At 40.3% G+C, this 16,120-nt stretch overlaps 2 protein-coding genes and 1 long non-coding RNA gene across 3 annotated transcripts in view; all 3 read left to right on the top strand.

Annotated features, from left to right (window-relative positions):
* Positions 1–3,380, top strand: part of kiss1rb (KISS1 receptor b) — a 4,609-nt gene extending 1,229 nt beyond the window's left edge. The window contains exons 3-7 of the mRNA XM_032516841.1: positions 1,290–1,414; positions 1,712–1,847; positions 2,215–2,453; positions 2,548–2,700; positions 3,071–3,380. Of these exons, the coding sequence (XP_032372732.1) occupies positions 1,290–1,414; positions 1,712–1,847; positions 2,215–2,453; positions 2,548–2,700; positions 3,071–3,307 (890 nt within the window). The 3' untranslated portion in view covers positions 3,308–3,380. The remainder of the gene's footprint in view (positions 1–1,289; positions 1,415–1,711; positions 1,848–2,214; positions 2,454–2,547; positions 2,701–3,070) is intronic.
* A 2,079-nt stretch (positions 3,381–5,459) lies between these two features.
* On the top strand, positions 5,460–12,148 carry psat1 (phosphoserine aminotransferase 1; the record flags this gene model as incomplete). Its single annotated transcript, XM_032516400.1, is given in 9 exon segments — positions 5,460–5,678; positions 6,720–6,780; positions 7,284–7,353; positions 8,244–8,449; positions 9,432–9,604; positions 10,022–10,191; positions 10,521–10,649; positions 11,479–11,616; positions 11,788–12,148. Coding segments are annotated over 9 exon segments (1,107 nt in total). The 3' UTR covers positions 11,891–12,148.
* A 180-nt stretch (positions 12,149–12,328) lies between these two features.
* On the top strand, positions 12,329–12,681 carry LOC116689785 (uncharacterized). Its single transcript, XR_004332096.1, has 2 exons — positions 12,329–12,386; positions 12,651–12,681. It is a non-coding gene; the product is annotated as an uncharacterized LOC116689785 (long non-coding RNA).
* The last annotated feature ends 3,439 nt before the right edge of the window (positions 12,682–16,120 follow it).

Here is a 16,120-nt window from a genome sequence, read left to right as displayed (position 1 = left end):
TATCTATCTATCTATCTATCTATCTATCTATTTATCTATCTATCTATCACGTGTACACACTATTAATCATCCCCATGCTCATGCAAGGTATCGGAAGCCAAGTCATTCAGGTCTTATCACCTGACCAATGGCCTATCATAACCTTATACTGATCAAGTCCATGCCTGACCTCAACCAATCGTGCTGCTATGCAGGCCGGGTCTTTTCAAGAAACCAAGTGGGATTCATAATAACGTGCTAGCAGTGTTCTTCCCTGCCTTTGCTGGCATATTTTAGCATATCTGGATGCATATCTATTTTAACTTTTTTCCTGAGTACATTTTTACACAAGTAATTTTACATCTTGAGTTAACTTTATTAAAATATCCGTGTGGAGACTCACTAGCATAACGCGCCATACGGCTGCTCGAGGTCAAAAACTCCACTGGGAACATTAAAGCTCTCATTCTCTTTCTGTTTTACTGTAGTTGGTTGGTCCAGAGAATACAATGTGCAAGTTCTGTTATGTAAAAAGTTAAGTTTTACACCTTTATCAGTACTCATCACAACCAACAACACTGCTGTTCTGTTCATCTGCTCCTGTCCTCTTGATTAGTTTAATTTACTTTACTTTACTAGGTAATCCAATAATGTTGATAACCAAATCAAATGGCAGTCACGTTGACAGGGACACTGTTTATCATGCTCTTGTTGGTCAAAAAAAAAAAGAAACCGTATTTGAGGTTATTTGGCAACAGAGACAGTTAAGAGTAGAAAAAAAAACCTGTGGGAAATCTGAGGTTTTTACTCACAGGGATTTCTCTGAACTATGTTGACTTCATTATTTGAAGCTTTAGCAGCTTTTGACACGAACATCCGACATTATAACTTTATAGACACAAGGAAAAATATGAAAAAGCATTGCAAAACAGATGAAAAGTTCAACAGTGACAACACAGGTTAGTTGGTGAAAGCCAGAAACCTCAGCACCTACAATGTTATTGGTATTAATACAGTTACCTAGAACCTTTTATTGAAAGATGGGCACCATTAATGACGTTGATGGAGGACAGTTAGAACTAACTCTGATTAGATCTGCCAGGTGAACTTGTACACAACCCAAGTTTTGTTTTAAGTTGATGATTATTCTGTTAATTTTCAATGTTTATTTTTTCTCTTCCTTGTACTTCTGGACATATTCTCATGTGGACTTAACCGTGTACTGTACGTAAGAGCGTGTGAATGTTATGTATAAAAATAGTTACTTCTGTTACCTCTGTTTAGGAATCACTGTTCTTGTTCTCTTTCAGTAAACCTGGCCACAACCGACATCTTCTTTTTGGTCTGCTGTGTTCCCTTCACTGCCACACTGTACCCACTGCCCAGCTGGATCTTTGGAGAGTTTATGTGCCAACTGGTGAACTACCTTCAGCAAGTGAGATACGCACAAACACACAAGCAGGCCTGGAACTGCTGGAGACAATGGTGCTAGTACTATCATGGCATGGTGACCAAAACATCATACTACAATACTTTAATATTAATAAAAAGTCCCATGAGACATTGTAACATATGAACATTATACTATCTGGAGAGTAACTACTATAAGATGTACAGCTACCCAAATAATGCAAAAAAATAAACACAAGACCTTGAAAATGTATAGGAAAGTTTTCTTTTGACAGTAAACGTATAAAGTGTCAAACAGAAACAACCCATCCTCGTGTTTCAGGTGACTGCTCAGGCAACATGCATCACTCTGTCAGCTATGAGTGTGGACCGCTGCTACGTGACCGTCTATCCTCTGCAGTCACTGCGACACCGCACCCCACGCATGGCTCTGGTCATCTCTGTGTCTATCTGGATAGGTATCACACAAACACACACATTCATAACCTTATACACACATTGGCAATGAGACTGTGGGAACAACGTATTTCCTCTGTTTACCTTTGAATGGCCCTCCCTTTGATGTTAATTGTTCCCTGCATTAAATAAAGTCAGAAAACTTGAACCAGTTCATTTGGCTGACTTTGTTGATGTGATAAAAAAAAAACAAAAAAAAACATCCTAGCAATTTTCTGAAAGAATGTCTAGAGAGCAATTGGAGATTTTCCAGATACTTTTCACATGGTCTGTGTTTTGGTTTGGAGCCAGCATCTAGTGGCAATAAGTGAAACTCACTGTGTAACATCCCGCTCTGAGTCACACAGTCATGTCCTCCTCCCACCCTAGGCTCCTTGCTTCTGTCGATCCCCGTAGCCGTGTACCAGCGTCTGGAGGCAGGATACTGGTTTGGTCCTCAGACGTACTGCAGTGAGGTCTTCCCGTCGGCCCGTCTCCAGAGAGCCTTCATCATCTACAGCTTCCTGGCTGTCTACCTGCTGCCCCTTCTCACCATAACCGCCTGTTACGCCTTCATGCTAAAGCGCATGGGGCGACCCAGTGTGAATCCCATCGACAGCAGCTACCATGTAAGAGAAAGACATGAGTTGCTTATTTTTCACTTATTAAATCCACTGAGAACAGACTGTGTTTCTGATCATTACAAAGTCTCCCTAACTCCAGCTTCAGGCTCATGCAGAGCGAGCAGCAGCGGTGCGGGCGCGAGTCTCCCGGATGGTGGTGGTGATGGTGGCCCTATTCCTCATCTGCTGGGGCCCCATCCAGGTTTGCATCCTCCTGCAAGCTTTTGGCCTCCGCAGTTACGTCCTATACAAGGTAACCTTCTCTCCATTACGATTGATGCTGTAGGTAGGTAGGTGGTAGGAGTAGGGGTCGGGATAGGGGGTGTACACAAAGAAATATGCACAGATATTCCAAAATGTTGCAGTCAATTTCACCCTGCCAGGACAACGGGAACTTGAAATGGTAATACAAATTGGGGGAAAATACTTTCCGGATATTGAAAAATACCGAGTTTAAAAGAAGAGTTTTTATTATTCTTTGAGAGAAGGTGTGTATCAACAGTCTAAGTTTACCTCTTCCCAGCAATGGCAGGTGTGGTGACAGAAATGGATGCTGTTGCTTCAAAAAGTGTGACACGGATTGATGCCTTATATTTAAGTCTGTCTTAATTCTGCATCCACAGCTGAAGATTTGGGGTCACTGCATGTCTTACTCTAACTCTTCCGTCAACCCGTTGGTTTACGCCTTCATGGGCAACAACTTCAGAAAGGCCTTCAAGCACGCCTTCCCCGCCATATATCTGTGGCGCACGAGGGCGAGAGTCAGGGTGGGAAACATGGACGCAGAAGACGGGGGAGAGACGGATTGCCAGGCACCCAAGGGAGAAGCAGAGATGCAATTTCTTTCATCTGGGTCCTAAAGGTCATGCTGGGCATTTGGACACTGTGTGCTTATTGTTTATTTATAGTTTGTTCTGGAGATGAGAGCAGTCGGCTCTCTCACACACACACACACACACGCGCACACACACACACACGCACGCACGCACGCACGCACCGCACTCACGTCCACGGCACGCACGCACGCACGCCGCACGCAACACACACACACACACACACACACACACACACACACACACACACACGGAGCAAAACCTGCCATGTGATCTTTTAAAAGGACGAACCAATCCAATCACGAGACTCTCGTGACCCTCACAAGCTGCAGAAACACAATTATCTTTGTCACATTTCTGTCTGTACTGATGCAGTCAGTGTACTGGACCTCCTGATTGTATCTTCACAGTTTCTTCAGGAGGTGAAGAAGAGTGTGTAGGACAAGTGTTCTGGGTTAAACACATTTTCCAAACAATACAAATTCTGGATGGTCTGTCCAGTTTTCAAGGGTTCACTGTTATCTCCTGTTTCTTTTATTTGTTCTTTTTTCAGTGTGCCCTGTTTTTAGTGTTTGAGTAAAATCAGGTTTCACTGCACTGAATTGTTTATGTTGTGACCATTTGTGGGGCTTTATCTTTGTACAGAGTGGCTAGAGATTCTTGCTATTCTAAAACAGTTAGGATTCAACTAAATTCATCATTTGTAGCAACAGAATCAGCCTGAAAAAAGTGGAACAGCATGTACATAGAACCACTTTTAACTGTTTCTAGCTAATTGTTTCCTTATTCTGTTGTCTAATGCTGTGCTGGTCTGTCTTCAGTGGAAATGGGATAGGGTGCAGTCAATTTTCCTCTAAAGCCCCAAAACATTCTTCTTTGCCTGTGTGTCTACATTATGCAGGTAATGTTTATGTGTGCAGTAGGAAGCAGTATTGCATTTACACCCTAGAATACACATGGAATAAAACAATTCGTGAAATTAAATCTGTGAATAAGTGATTTCACTTTTTGACCATCACTGATATTCCCATATAGGGAAAATTTGAGCAACTTACATAAACAGTTTCATCTGCTGCAGGGTTTCATCCCCTCACTACAATTATTTTTAATACAGTGACCGAAGTCTTAGTTCAATAAACAGTCAATACTACATTACTTATTGTTAGATTAATAGTTGACAATGTTGAGCTGCTTTCCAATAAAACTGTTTGTCTGTCTGACTCGTTCGTGTCTGCCGTATGATCGGTGCAATCACATTTTTGTAGAGTGACAGTGGAGCCATCGAATTGGTAAACCCCGCCCAGGGCGATTTGATTTCGCCCTGCAGCTCATAGCTCATTCTCAAATCTATTGAACTTGCTTTGGTCTGGTGATAGCCAGACTAGTGGAGCCAATCTGTCCAAATCTAAATTGATGTTCGCCAATGACAGCCGTTTACCAAACTAACATGTCCCAGCCGATGGGGTGGCTGGCTGACAATGTGGGCCTTGTGACGCAGACAACATTTGTATAAAACATTGTGGAGTGCACATGAACAAATAAAACAGGGCAACATGTGACACCTCAAACCTGGATTATGAAGTGAGAAAGCAAACAGTTGTGAGTAGTGAAGGTAGGCTTCCCATGTGAACAATGAAACAGGTTTTTCTTGCTGTAATCATATACTTTTGGCTTGATTTGTCTAACCCAGACTGCTGAATCCAAGTTGCTCCAGATAAACTTTGAAACATACGTTTTTGCACAAAGCAACGGCTGGTGGGTAGCCTAGGTCATGGTCTCTGTCTCATGGTTGTGTAGCAGCCCAGCTGACACTGTTGAATTCCTCCCTATGTTTAAACTTGGCCAGAAGCCTATACTCTCATCTGTTGATGTGTTTATAATAACAATTAACAAAATAAAATATAAATTAGATTCGGTTAAACGCTTGTTACCGTAGCTTACTCTGTTGGTTTTTACATTTCCGGATAAATGGCATGTAATAAGAAAATCAATCCGTCATAACTACTAATGTGCAAAATTGCTAATTTATCAAATCAATAATTTTTAGATTAATTAATTCAACCACTAACAAGATAAAAGGCGTTAAAATGTTCTTTTAAATCTTAGTTTTATAAGCTAAATTATGTACAATATAAAGCCGATTTACACTACTGACTACGACTCTACCTCACTTTGTTAGTCGAGAATACGAGTTTACGAGGAGTTCGTGAACGCAACATTTTACACACGAAGCCAGCTTGGCACTTGGCATCCACACAGTCAGTGCAGGAAGCGAGGGGGAAATCGTGCACATCCCTAAATCAAACGGAGGAAATATCCAACAGGAAATCTTGTTTACACCATGGAGCAGAAACCAACTATCAACTTTGGCGCTGGACCTGCAAAACTTCCCCAATCCGTAAGTTTTCAACCTCACTTTGCTTGTGACGTATGACAAAAAGCTGCAAAAGACGAGCTGTGTTAAACTAAAACTGCATAATGTGAATGAGTCGGTCATATATCTATGATATCCCCCCCCTCGTTATGACAGAGACTTGCACGCAGTTATTGGACATGATGAGTGTTGCTTTCAGTGCTGCTGTCGGCTGAAAACTGTGTGTTGAGTTGCATCAGCCTCATTCATTCATGTGGAAACCTCTTTTGTGCTCCACTGGCAGCTGCAGACATTGCCTCTAGATGGCAGAAAAATACTTTACATGGCAGAGAAATCAATCACTGTTATCGAACATATTTGATGGTAAAAAACACAGAGATTAAAGCAATGCTTGTATCTAAGATGCCCCCCTTTGTGTTTTTATTAGGAAAAAGAGCAGTCCCGGCGGGTTTGTTGCTCCAGATGCTAAATACAGCCACATTCAGCTCTTAGTCATTTGTGTGTTTGCTTAAAACTTATTTTTTAGGTATATTTGTACTGCTGCGTCTGAGGTTTTGTAGATCCCAAAAAACCTATTGAGGATTGACTCTTTGTTGATCAAAACACCTAAAAACAGAAATGTGGAAAACTGTACAGGGACACATCTTTAACATAGACTAATAACTAATCCCAACAACCTACAGTACTGAAGAATCTATTTAAATTTGCTGTGCATGCTTTTATAGCACTCATTAGCAAAGAGAAATTGCTATTGTTTTTTTTGCACTGCAGTGAACCACAGTTAATATCACAAAACTATAAACAAATCACAATCAAATCTGCATAATCTTTATTTTGATAAAGAGCACTATGGATAAGAGAGGAACAATACAGCTTCGGCGTTTTCTGTGGTAAAATGTCGCCATTGGTTACTGGCAAAGAAAAAAACTTTGTCTCTGCGACTTTTTATTGCTTTTTGCTGCTCACACTTGATCTTTTGAACCGTCTTTTGACAGTCCATCCTCAGTTAAGATACATTTTTAAGCCTTTGAAGAAATACTAATTATGTGGTGCTTTATATTGCAGGTGCTGCTTCAAGCACAGAAGGAGTTCCTTAGCTACAGCGGCATCGGTATTAGCGTTCTCGGTAAGTAAAACTAGAAGGAAAGAGTTGCATTTAAGTTATTACAAGACAAAACCACTGTTTTTTTTAGTTGTTGCTGTAATCAATCCTCCTGTCCTTACTGGACGTTAAGAGATCCCTTCATATTGTATTTTAAATGGAAAAGACAGGGGACAAAATCCACAGTCCTCACAGTGTGCAAAAATGTTTATCTGATGCTAATATTAGGCTTGAGTTACAATGTTTTTAGTATAACATTCCCTCTTTGTTCCCCTGTTTGATTGAAATGGAGGAATGTTGTACTGAAAAGCCTGTAACCCTGGAAGATATCCACTTACCATGTGTCCAGATACATGATAACTTCAGAGATCAAATCAAAGCAGCGTATCTACTCATGAGCGCTGATTCCTCACTCACTGGAATCTGTTCTAAAGAGGTGTGCCAGTAATAAACGATTGCTAAAGGGTGGGGTCAGTGTCAATGACAATCAGATTGAATTCAAATGTTTTTGATTCTGTTCAAACTAGAGATGAGTCACCGATCAGCAGACTTCAACAAAATCCTCAACAAAACAGAGAGTCTCCTGCGAGAGTTGTTGTAAGTGCTGCCGTTGTTGTTTCACATGGCTTCTACTGTTTTATTATTCTCCTCCTTCATTCCTCTATCCATAGTGCACTGTAGCATCATCGCAACACTCCAACCTAGGTTCATTTATATTGTCATACAATATAAACAATATGTTAGTTATGCACGTTTTGAAAACAAATAGCACCATCATACCCAGGATTCTGGGTTGACTCCTTTTTATTTAAACGTTGCCATATACCACTTGCATAAAACCTGCATTGCCACACAGAAGAATATCAGAGTAAAATATGATTTAGTGGGATAAGTATGATGAGATTTGATAGCCGGTCTGTCAGCACATGCATGTTAGCGCTTGTGGTCCTGTGAAAACCTAGGTATTTCAGTATTAAAATTCATGTAAAATGTCTATCAGTGTTTCCCAGAGCCCAAGATGACATCATCAAATGTCTTGTTTTGTCCACAACTCAAAGATATCCAGTTAACTGTCGCAGAGGAAAAAAAAAAAACAGAAAATTTAAGAAGCTGGAATCAGAGAATCTTTGCTTTTTTTCCCCCCATGAATTATTCAGACCGCATTAATAGTTGACAACTAATCAATTAATCCTTGCAGCTCTATTTAAATTAATTTCTTTCAAGCTAAAATGTAACTAAAATAAACAGGTTGAGTGAATTTTAGAAATCTCATCTGTAATTTAAGAGAAATTGATTAATACATTTTATGACAATTTTAATGGCAGATACTTGTTTAAAAAATCCAGTCAATTTTAATCTGCTTTTGAAATAGTGTAAATAATCTTGGTTTTATAATAACATTTACATTACCTTTTGAAAGAAGGTAAGTGTAAGGTCTGTCTTCACTGTACACAGTGTGTAACACAGGGACCTTTATCTCTTCACAGAAATATTCCAGACAACTACAAAGTGATGTTCCTACAGGGCGGCGGGTCTGGACAGTTCAGCGCTGTTCCTCTCAACCTGATTGGCCTTAAAGAGGGCATGTGCGCCGATTACCTAGTGACCGGCACATGGTCATCAAAAGCAGCAAAAGAAGCAGAGAAATACGGCAAGGTCAACATTGTCCACCCGAAGCTGGAGAGTTACACGAGTAAGTCTGTGTGCATGTTGTTATTTCAGAGGGCGACATGACAAATTCGGAGTCTACTTCCTTTCTTTCTTTCTCTTTTTGGTTTAGAGTTCAGTTTAATTATCACATCAAAAATAGTTAACGCTCTTGATGAGTTGGTCAGTCTGCGAAACCTGGCTGTGCACCCAGGCTGTTACGTAATAAACAAAAGGCTCGACTACCAATGAAAGACTCTGGTATGCGAGCAGCCTTTTCCACATGGTTGTGTCTGATTTGGGGATTGTTGTGGAGTTCTTGTTTATCGTAGTGTTCGCACGCAGTTTTACCATTTAAAAACAAAAACAAAAAAACAACAACAAAAAAGCATAACAAAATTAAATGTCAAATCAATTTAATTGAACACACATTTATTGTTATGTTGTGCCTTCTGTCCTCAGACAGGCTGGCCAGCACCAGAAAGATGAGTCTCATTTTCAACCTGCATTTTTTTCTATAGGAACAACTTGCTTTAGGTTGCAGTCAAAACAGGAAGTGTTGCGTATCTCGGCAACACATTCTCCGATTAACACAAATCTTGACTCAGTTGTTCTCCATGCTCCACTGGGGCTTTGTGCAAAGTCTGTTGCCAATTTGCCAGTAAGTGTCGCTATTCCTCAAAATAATGCAACAATCACACCGATTAACACAACTTGACTCCACTGAGGATTTGTGTTAAATATGGAGCAAATCGGCCACTAGGTAACACTTTCGTTTCAAAATCATGAAATATACAAAAATTAGTTTTCCAAACTACTCTACTCTCAACCGGCGCCATGCATCGCTCCCGTGGACCTCCGGGTCTGACTTGCATCGCCTCTGCGGGCCCCCGTTGGTTGATACCCATTTGGGGGTCCAGTTAATCATTGTTATTGGGAACAAGTTAGTATTTTTACAGTTCAGACTGCGGCGTGGCTGCAGACTCTTTAGTCTGATTTTAAGAATGTTCTGTTGTTGCTCCCTCCAGAAATCCCCGACCCCGGCAGCTGGACCCTGAACCCCTCAGCCTCCTACGTGTACTACTGCTGCAACGAGACAGTCCACGGTGTGGAGTTCAACTTCACACCTGAAACAAACGGGGTGGTCCTTGTCGCTGACATGTCCTCCAACTTCCTGTCTCGACCTGTGGATGTATCAAAGGTGAGGACAAGAATGATACTCTTTCTCTTATTTCCCCAAATTCCCATGTCGATTATATAAACTGTCAGGAAAACCTTTATTATCCCTAAACTGTGAATAGAAATTTGCTCCTATTTCAGCACCCATGTATGAATCAAAACAAGACCCAAGAAATACTAATGATAAATAAATATACAAAATAAAATTATGTTTTAAAGTTATAAGATAATGTAAGATAGTAGAAAGATAAAGTAATAAGAGAGAAATTAAGGAAAAGACCAATGAAGACCTGCTAGTAGCATGCTTACATTTACAGAGGAGAAACCCTCTTGACTTGGGTAAAAACACAGCCTTTCCTCTTGTAGATCTCCTTTGCCACACAAGTCGATATTGTGGCTATAAATGGAATTTTAATTTTTGTCCTCTCACATTGTGTAGTTTGGTCTGATTTTCGCCGGAGCTCAGAAGAACGTGGGCTGTGCCGGGGTAACTGTGGTCATCGTGCGAGAGGACTTGTTAGGCCACGCTCTGAAAGAGTGTCCCATTGTCCTGGACTACAAGGTGCAGGCTGAAATGAACTCCCTCTACAACACCCCACCGTGTTTCAGGTACAGACAAGCCTCGTTTCTGTTGTTGAAAGCTCCCATGTTTCCTACAAATAGAGGATTAAAGATGTATTGTCAGCTAAGTAAGATGCATATGCAAAATGTCTCTCCTTGGAATTACTGGGTGGCTTTTCCACCAGACAAATTTTGAAGGTATAGTCCAACATTTTGGGAAATGCATTTAGTTAAAGGCTTGCTGAGAGTTAGATGAGAAAATTGATACCACTCGATCACATTTACCAACATGTTGAACTTTTTAAAGAGATTTAAAAAAAAACATTTCAAAATGTAGTATGTAACTTATTATTCCTAACTTAATTTTGTCGGTTCAGCATCTACATAATGAGTCTGGTGCTGGAGTGGATTAAGAACAACGGCGGCAGCGCGGCCATGGAGACGCTCAACAAGCAGAAGTCCTCCATGATTTATGACATCATAAACGCCTCCAATGGTTTCTATGAGTAAGTATCACAACACTTCAGCAACAGATGATAAAATAAGAAATTCAGTGAAGGTCAAAACTTTCTGGAAATGTTAATCACCGAACCATTAGTCTAGGTCCACAGTCTATTTCAAGATTTTAAACTTTAATCTACCTGTATCAGCATGGAGTACTAGTTTCCGTGGCTGAATGATGGTCTAACTGATGGTTTATAAAAGGTATGAAGAATGAAATACACAAAAATACAGTAGCGGAAGGAAAACTAAAAAACTAAAAGCTTTACCATCATTATTATCCTAACAGAATTCTTCAAGTGACATTAGACCACACACTAAAAGTTCCTGTATCATATGCCTCATGATGATACATTCTTGTTTATACTCTAATAATTAGATACCACTCTTCATCTTTAACTTGGCAAAATGTCTCTGATAAAGGGCTATAGGTTCAGCAAAGCAGTCTTGCTACCACTAACTTTCAAACTAAAGATGTGGCCACTTGATATAAAACACAATTTGAAACCAAATACGGACAGCATGTGCCTTTATTGAACAGGTGTTAAACAAACAAAAAATGCTACATTTCCTTGCCGTTTTTACTGTGAATTTAAGCCTCCTGCTGGTCCCTTTCAAAATAAGAGCTGTCCTTCATTAAGGAAACAAAGCCTTAAGAAAAGTTGATGCATAAATGTGAAAAACAGCAACTTAGTTGTGTCTAGACTACTAGACCAAACTAAAGGGCATTAAGTATACCATGGCTGTAACAATGAAGAAAACTGATTTAAGTAATGATGCCAAAAATTTGAACTTTGAACTACTTACTACTTACTGATGTGTCTACCTTCCCAGGTGTCCCGTAGACATAAATTGTAGAAGCCGCATGAATGTACCATTTCGTGTGGGGAAGAAGGAGGGAGATGAAGACTTGGAAAAGGACTTTTTGGCTGGCGCATCCAAACGTGGAATGATATCGCTGAAAGGACACAGGTTAGTCAAACACACGCATTCCTTCTTTATTGCTATATTTCATGGGTTACTAGAAAGAATACTGTGTCCTGAAGTTTAACACAAGTAAAGTTGAACATGGACACCAGCAGTTGCATAAAGTATCTCTTTTCTTGCAATGACTCAAACATGACGGTTTGTCTCCCCCTGCAGATCAGTTGGAGGAATTCGTGCATCTCTGTACAACGCTGTAACGCTGGAGGACACTGAAGCCCTTGCCACCTATATGAAAGAATTCTTGAAAGAGCACCAATAAACTCTGGTTTAACTCTAGTTGAGATCCAGGGGATCACAAAGGTGCATCTTTAGACACGTTTTGTAAAACTGTTCATCGTTCCTAATCAGCTTTAACCACTACAGTTGCCAGTAATGTCTTAATTCCATCTGTTTCATAAAATTACTATTTTAATGAAATTATTGACTAACAGTGCGTTAATGTACATAATGTAGGTTATTCTTGTTTCATCTTAAAAATATATTTACATTCCAGTAAATCTAACTTGGCAATATTGCAGTGTTATTTCTTCTTTTGATTTTCTTGTTTGAAACCATTATGAACCAATGTCAACAAGTTATAATTGATCACTTCTGCGAACAGAGAGGCAGTGTACACAACCAAACTGAGCTGTGCCATGCTGTCCTGGTTTCTGTTATGAGGAATGTTGTTAAGAATAGTCACATTACAGATGTTAGAAAATGGACTCTCAATGGACCCTTGGCTGTAGTGGTTATATAAATGAATATACCGTTCAGTTCAATTTTATTTATAGTATCAATTCATAACAAGAGTTATATCAAGACACTTTACAAATAGAGTAAGTATAGACCACCACACTCTATAATTTACAAGGACCCAACAGTTCTAGTATTTCCCTTTCAGAGCAAGCAACAAGTGCAACAGTTGCGAGGAAAAACGTTGGACAGACCCAGGCTCTTGGTAGGCGGTGTCCGACAGGCCGGTTGGGGTTGAAATGAATAGTGGCATTAACAGTCATAGTAAAAGATAAATGGAACAGTTAAAGGATGGTTCACCAAACATGCAAAAAACATGTTTTCTCTCTTTTCCCTTTTGGTGTTTAGCTACGCAGACAGGCCCAGGTTTTTAGACATCAATGTCTGAGATTTCTGCCTACACCAAGAAACCGTGGAAAGGGGAATGGAATTTTGTTTGTGGTGCTGACCTTAATGAAATGTAATGAATCAATAAGCTGAGCTTTGTTGTGGCGTTGATCTTAACTAATAATATGCACCATAACTTTGCAAGCACAGTCTTTTCTGTGAGGTTACGCAGTGCGCACCTTCTACTTCACTGCCCGCTGACAGCAGAAACAGCTCAGTATGTAGGAGTGAACAGGTCTACATAACATCAGCAGGGCGGCAGGATGGCTTCATGGTGAGGGAGACCGTCCTCCATCTGGATGTCCAGAGGCAAGTTCCCTGCTGCCTTCACCCTGCTGAGGTTGTTCTTGAGCAAGACATTGCAGATGTATCCGCTCCAGGAGCACTCAGTGTATTTGATCCTGACCTTTGACCTCCCTTGAGGAAAAGCAAAACAAGAAAAAAAATGAGAATTTCATTTCAAGGATCACTGGCGTTTATCGTTATAAGCTGCTAAAAATACATTATGTACTGTGGGTTTGGCTCACAATAGCTGGACGATTTACCAGAGAGGAAATGTCTATTGTGAGGGGTTCTTGTGAACTTTGGTGAGTGTTTGCTGTTTTGTGTGACTCTCTCCTACTTTGCATCTGAGTGTCACGACCAACCCCAAACCTGCCAAAAGCACTCATATTTTCCATCTCCGAGTTGCTATGGTGTTAGAAGACAGGAAGTTGGTAAGTGGGAGCTAAAAGTGTAGTTAAATCCTATCCTTCAAAGGTGACTATTTTAGCAGGGATGACTACTGCCTGCTGAAGAGGAGATGAAATCCATGTACCTGGACCAGTGAGGCATGAAATCAAGATCATAGAAATTTTTTATTTCTATGGGCAGTAAACGGCAACTTTACCATATTCCCATAATCTCGTCAGATACTTATAACAATCTGAGCATGCTAGTGGTAAAAAAAAGAAGCACTTTTAGTGGATTTAAATAGGCAGTGTGTTTACAGCATGGTATTTGAGCCTCAGCCAAATATGCGGCTAACAAGCTTGAACAAAAAATTAAACTAGAAGATGTTTTTGCTGCAAATGACCTCTAGGTGGAAGTGTTCATCAAGTAACGTGTGTCGAGGTGATCAAGTTTGACTCACCACATTCAATGAGGCTTAAATGGCATGGGATTTTGATCAAATCATGTTGCCGATACACACACACACACACACACACACACACACACACACACACACACACACACACCCACACACACAAACACACACCACCCACTACAAGTGCTCCTGAGCAAGACACCAAACCCCCAACTGCTCGGGCGCCTTTCCATGGGGCAGCCCTCATTCTGAATTCTCTCCATTTAATGATATAGGTACTGAGCATGCGTGTATGATTCTGCCTGTGCGTATGTGTGTAATAACAACGAGTGAAAACATTGTAATTTCCCCTTTTGATTAATAATGATTATAGTGTTACATTACATTACATCACATTGTTAAACACACACACACACACCACACACACACACACACACACACACACACACACACACACACACACACTTTGTAACCTCTCAAAACGTTTTCATGGTTAGCGACTGATATGTTGCAGCTCACTTTTGTAGAAGCAAGATCCTTTTAAGTGATATTAAGTTATTTTTTCTACAACATGCCTCTTGAAAAAGATGGCCTGTGATCAGGAAGTGTCACCTAACAAACTCTTTTTGGGTCCGAAAAAAAAAACTGAAACTGAAACTTACTTTCATTTTGAAATGTAATGAAACACAAGGTAAAGTTGATCCAGGAGTTATTATTTTATATAACATCCTGGATGCTTCTTTCCAAAAAGTAATTTTGGCTGTTAGCAAATATCAATACCAAGAGCATGGGAGCACGTCTGAATGCTGGTGTTGACTGTGAATCCCCAGAGCGGGAGATGTTGGACATGCTGCGGTTTGTGTGCTGAAAAGTAAAAAATGTTCTGCCAGGCTCAGGTATTGCTTTAAGTCAGATGAGTTTTCTGTCAGAAAGATAAGAGATGGCCTCATTATTCTTTACATTCATACCTGCAGCTTTCTAGATTCCATTTGAAGTGTTGATGAAGCTGAAGAACTTGTAGGCCTACAGTACATTTAAAAAGATCTGCTGATGTGGGCAATCAATTAAAAAGTAGTTGCCGTTTTGGAAAAAATCCTTGTTAGAATAAGTTAAAACAGTGGTGAAATTAAATTTTAATTTTAACAATGTAGGAAAAGGAGCATTTGTGGAGGAGATATGAGGAAATAGTTTAGAGCTTTATGCATTGTATTTTCAATTTTTCCAATGGAGATTTTGCTCTTGTCTCTCACTACGACAAGTTATTTTACTCTACGCTCTGCCTAAATGCAATTTGGATTCCGACAAACTGCCTAACTGCCTCTCAGCAAATTCCCCCAAAATATTGTCAATGACTGTGCTGCAGATCTACCTCATAGCAGAAAAAAAACAAGTGAAAAATAAGAAGAGGCAGAGGGGCTTTGAAATGTGAGTAGGGTTACAGCAGAGATGGAAGGTTGTGACAGGATTGTGTGGTGATTTTCGTCCTGTCAAGCCCACTAATGTCAAGGTAATGCCACCGGCTGGCTGCAGTAAGACGGTGATAATGAAAAACACCGGGGAAGACAATATCAAATGGCTCCTCTACATCTTACAGTGGAGATTAGTCGAGACAAAAGTAGGGTGGCAGAGGCAGAGGAGGCAGAGGCAGGCTTTAGGGCTGCTGATTGAGTCTCTTGTCAAGAGCTTCATGCTTGCAGCATAAAAGTTACTGTGACAGACATCCTCATACATCCTATTTCACACACGTACACACACACGCATGCATGCATGCGCTCACACATGCACACAGTTTGCATTACCTCTTCTGAGTTTGTTTTCTATACATACTGTATGTACTGTCTGCTTAAAGAAGAAAACTCAATTCAGAATGTATCCTTGTACTAGTTCTTTCCTTTTCTCAGTGTGCGTTACAGAGCATTTAGTACACTTTTCCACAAATTAAGAAAAAAAAAAAAAGATTTTGTTTCTACTCCAAAACTCCTACATTCAAAATCTCCCTAGGAAAATAAATGGAATATGGGACATGCAGATTAAGTGTACCCTGTTTGACATTATTGCTGGTACAGATAAAATATTCAAAATGTATGTATTTCTGATTCTGATTCTGACTCTGGTTCTGAAGAGCTGTGGAAAGAACAGCAAACCCCAACAATAGCTGCAGAGGGTCACACCTATCACCTGCAGGGGGTGACAGGGAGACGTCCTTGTCACTGCTTCGCCACCAGGAGACGTTCCAGGATTAAAGGAACGAAAACGTTGGTGAACGGTGGTTCCTGGCTG

This window comes from Etheostoma spectabile, chromosome 5 (genome assembly GCF_008692095.1).
Source record: "Etheostoma spectabile isolate EspeVRDwgs_2016 chromosome 5, UIUC_Espe_1.0, whole genome shotgun sequence".
Lineage (NCBI taxonomy): Eukaryota > Metazoa > Chordata > Actinopteri > Perciformes > Percidae > Etheostoma > Etheostoma spectabile.
Note: the sequence above shows the minus strand (reverse complement) of the source record. Positions and strands in the feature narration are given on the sequence as shown.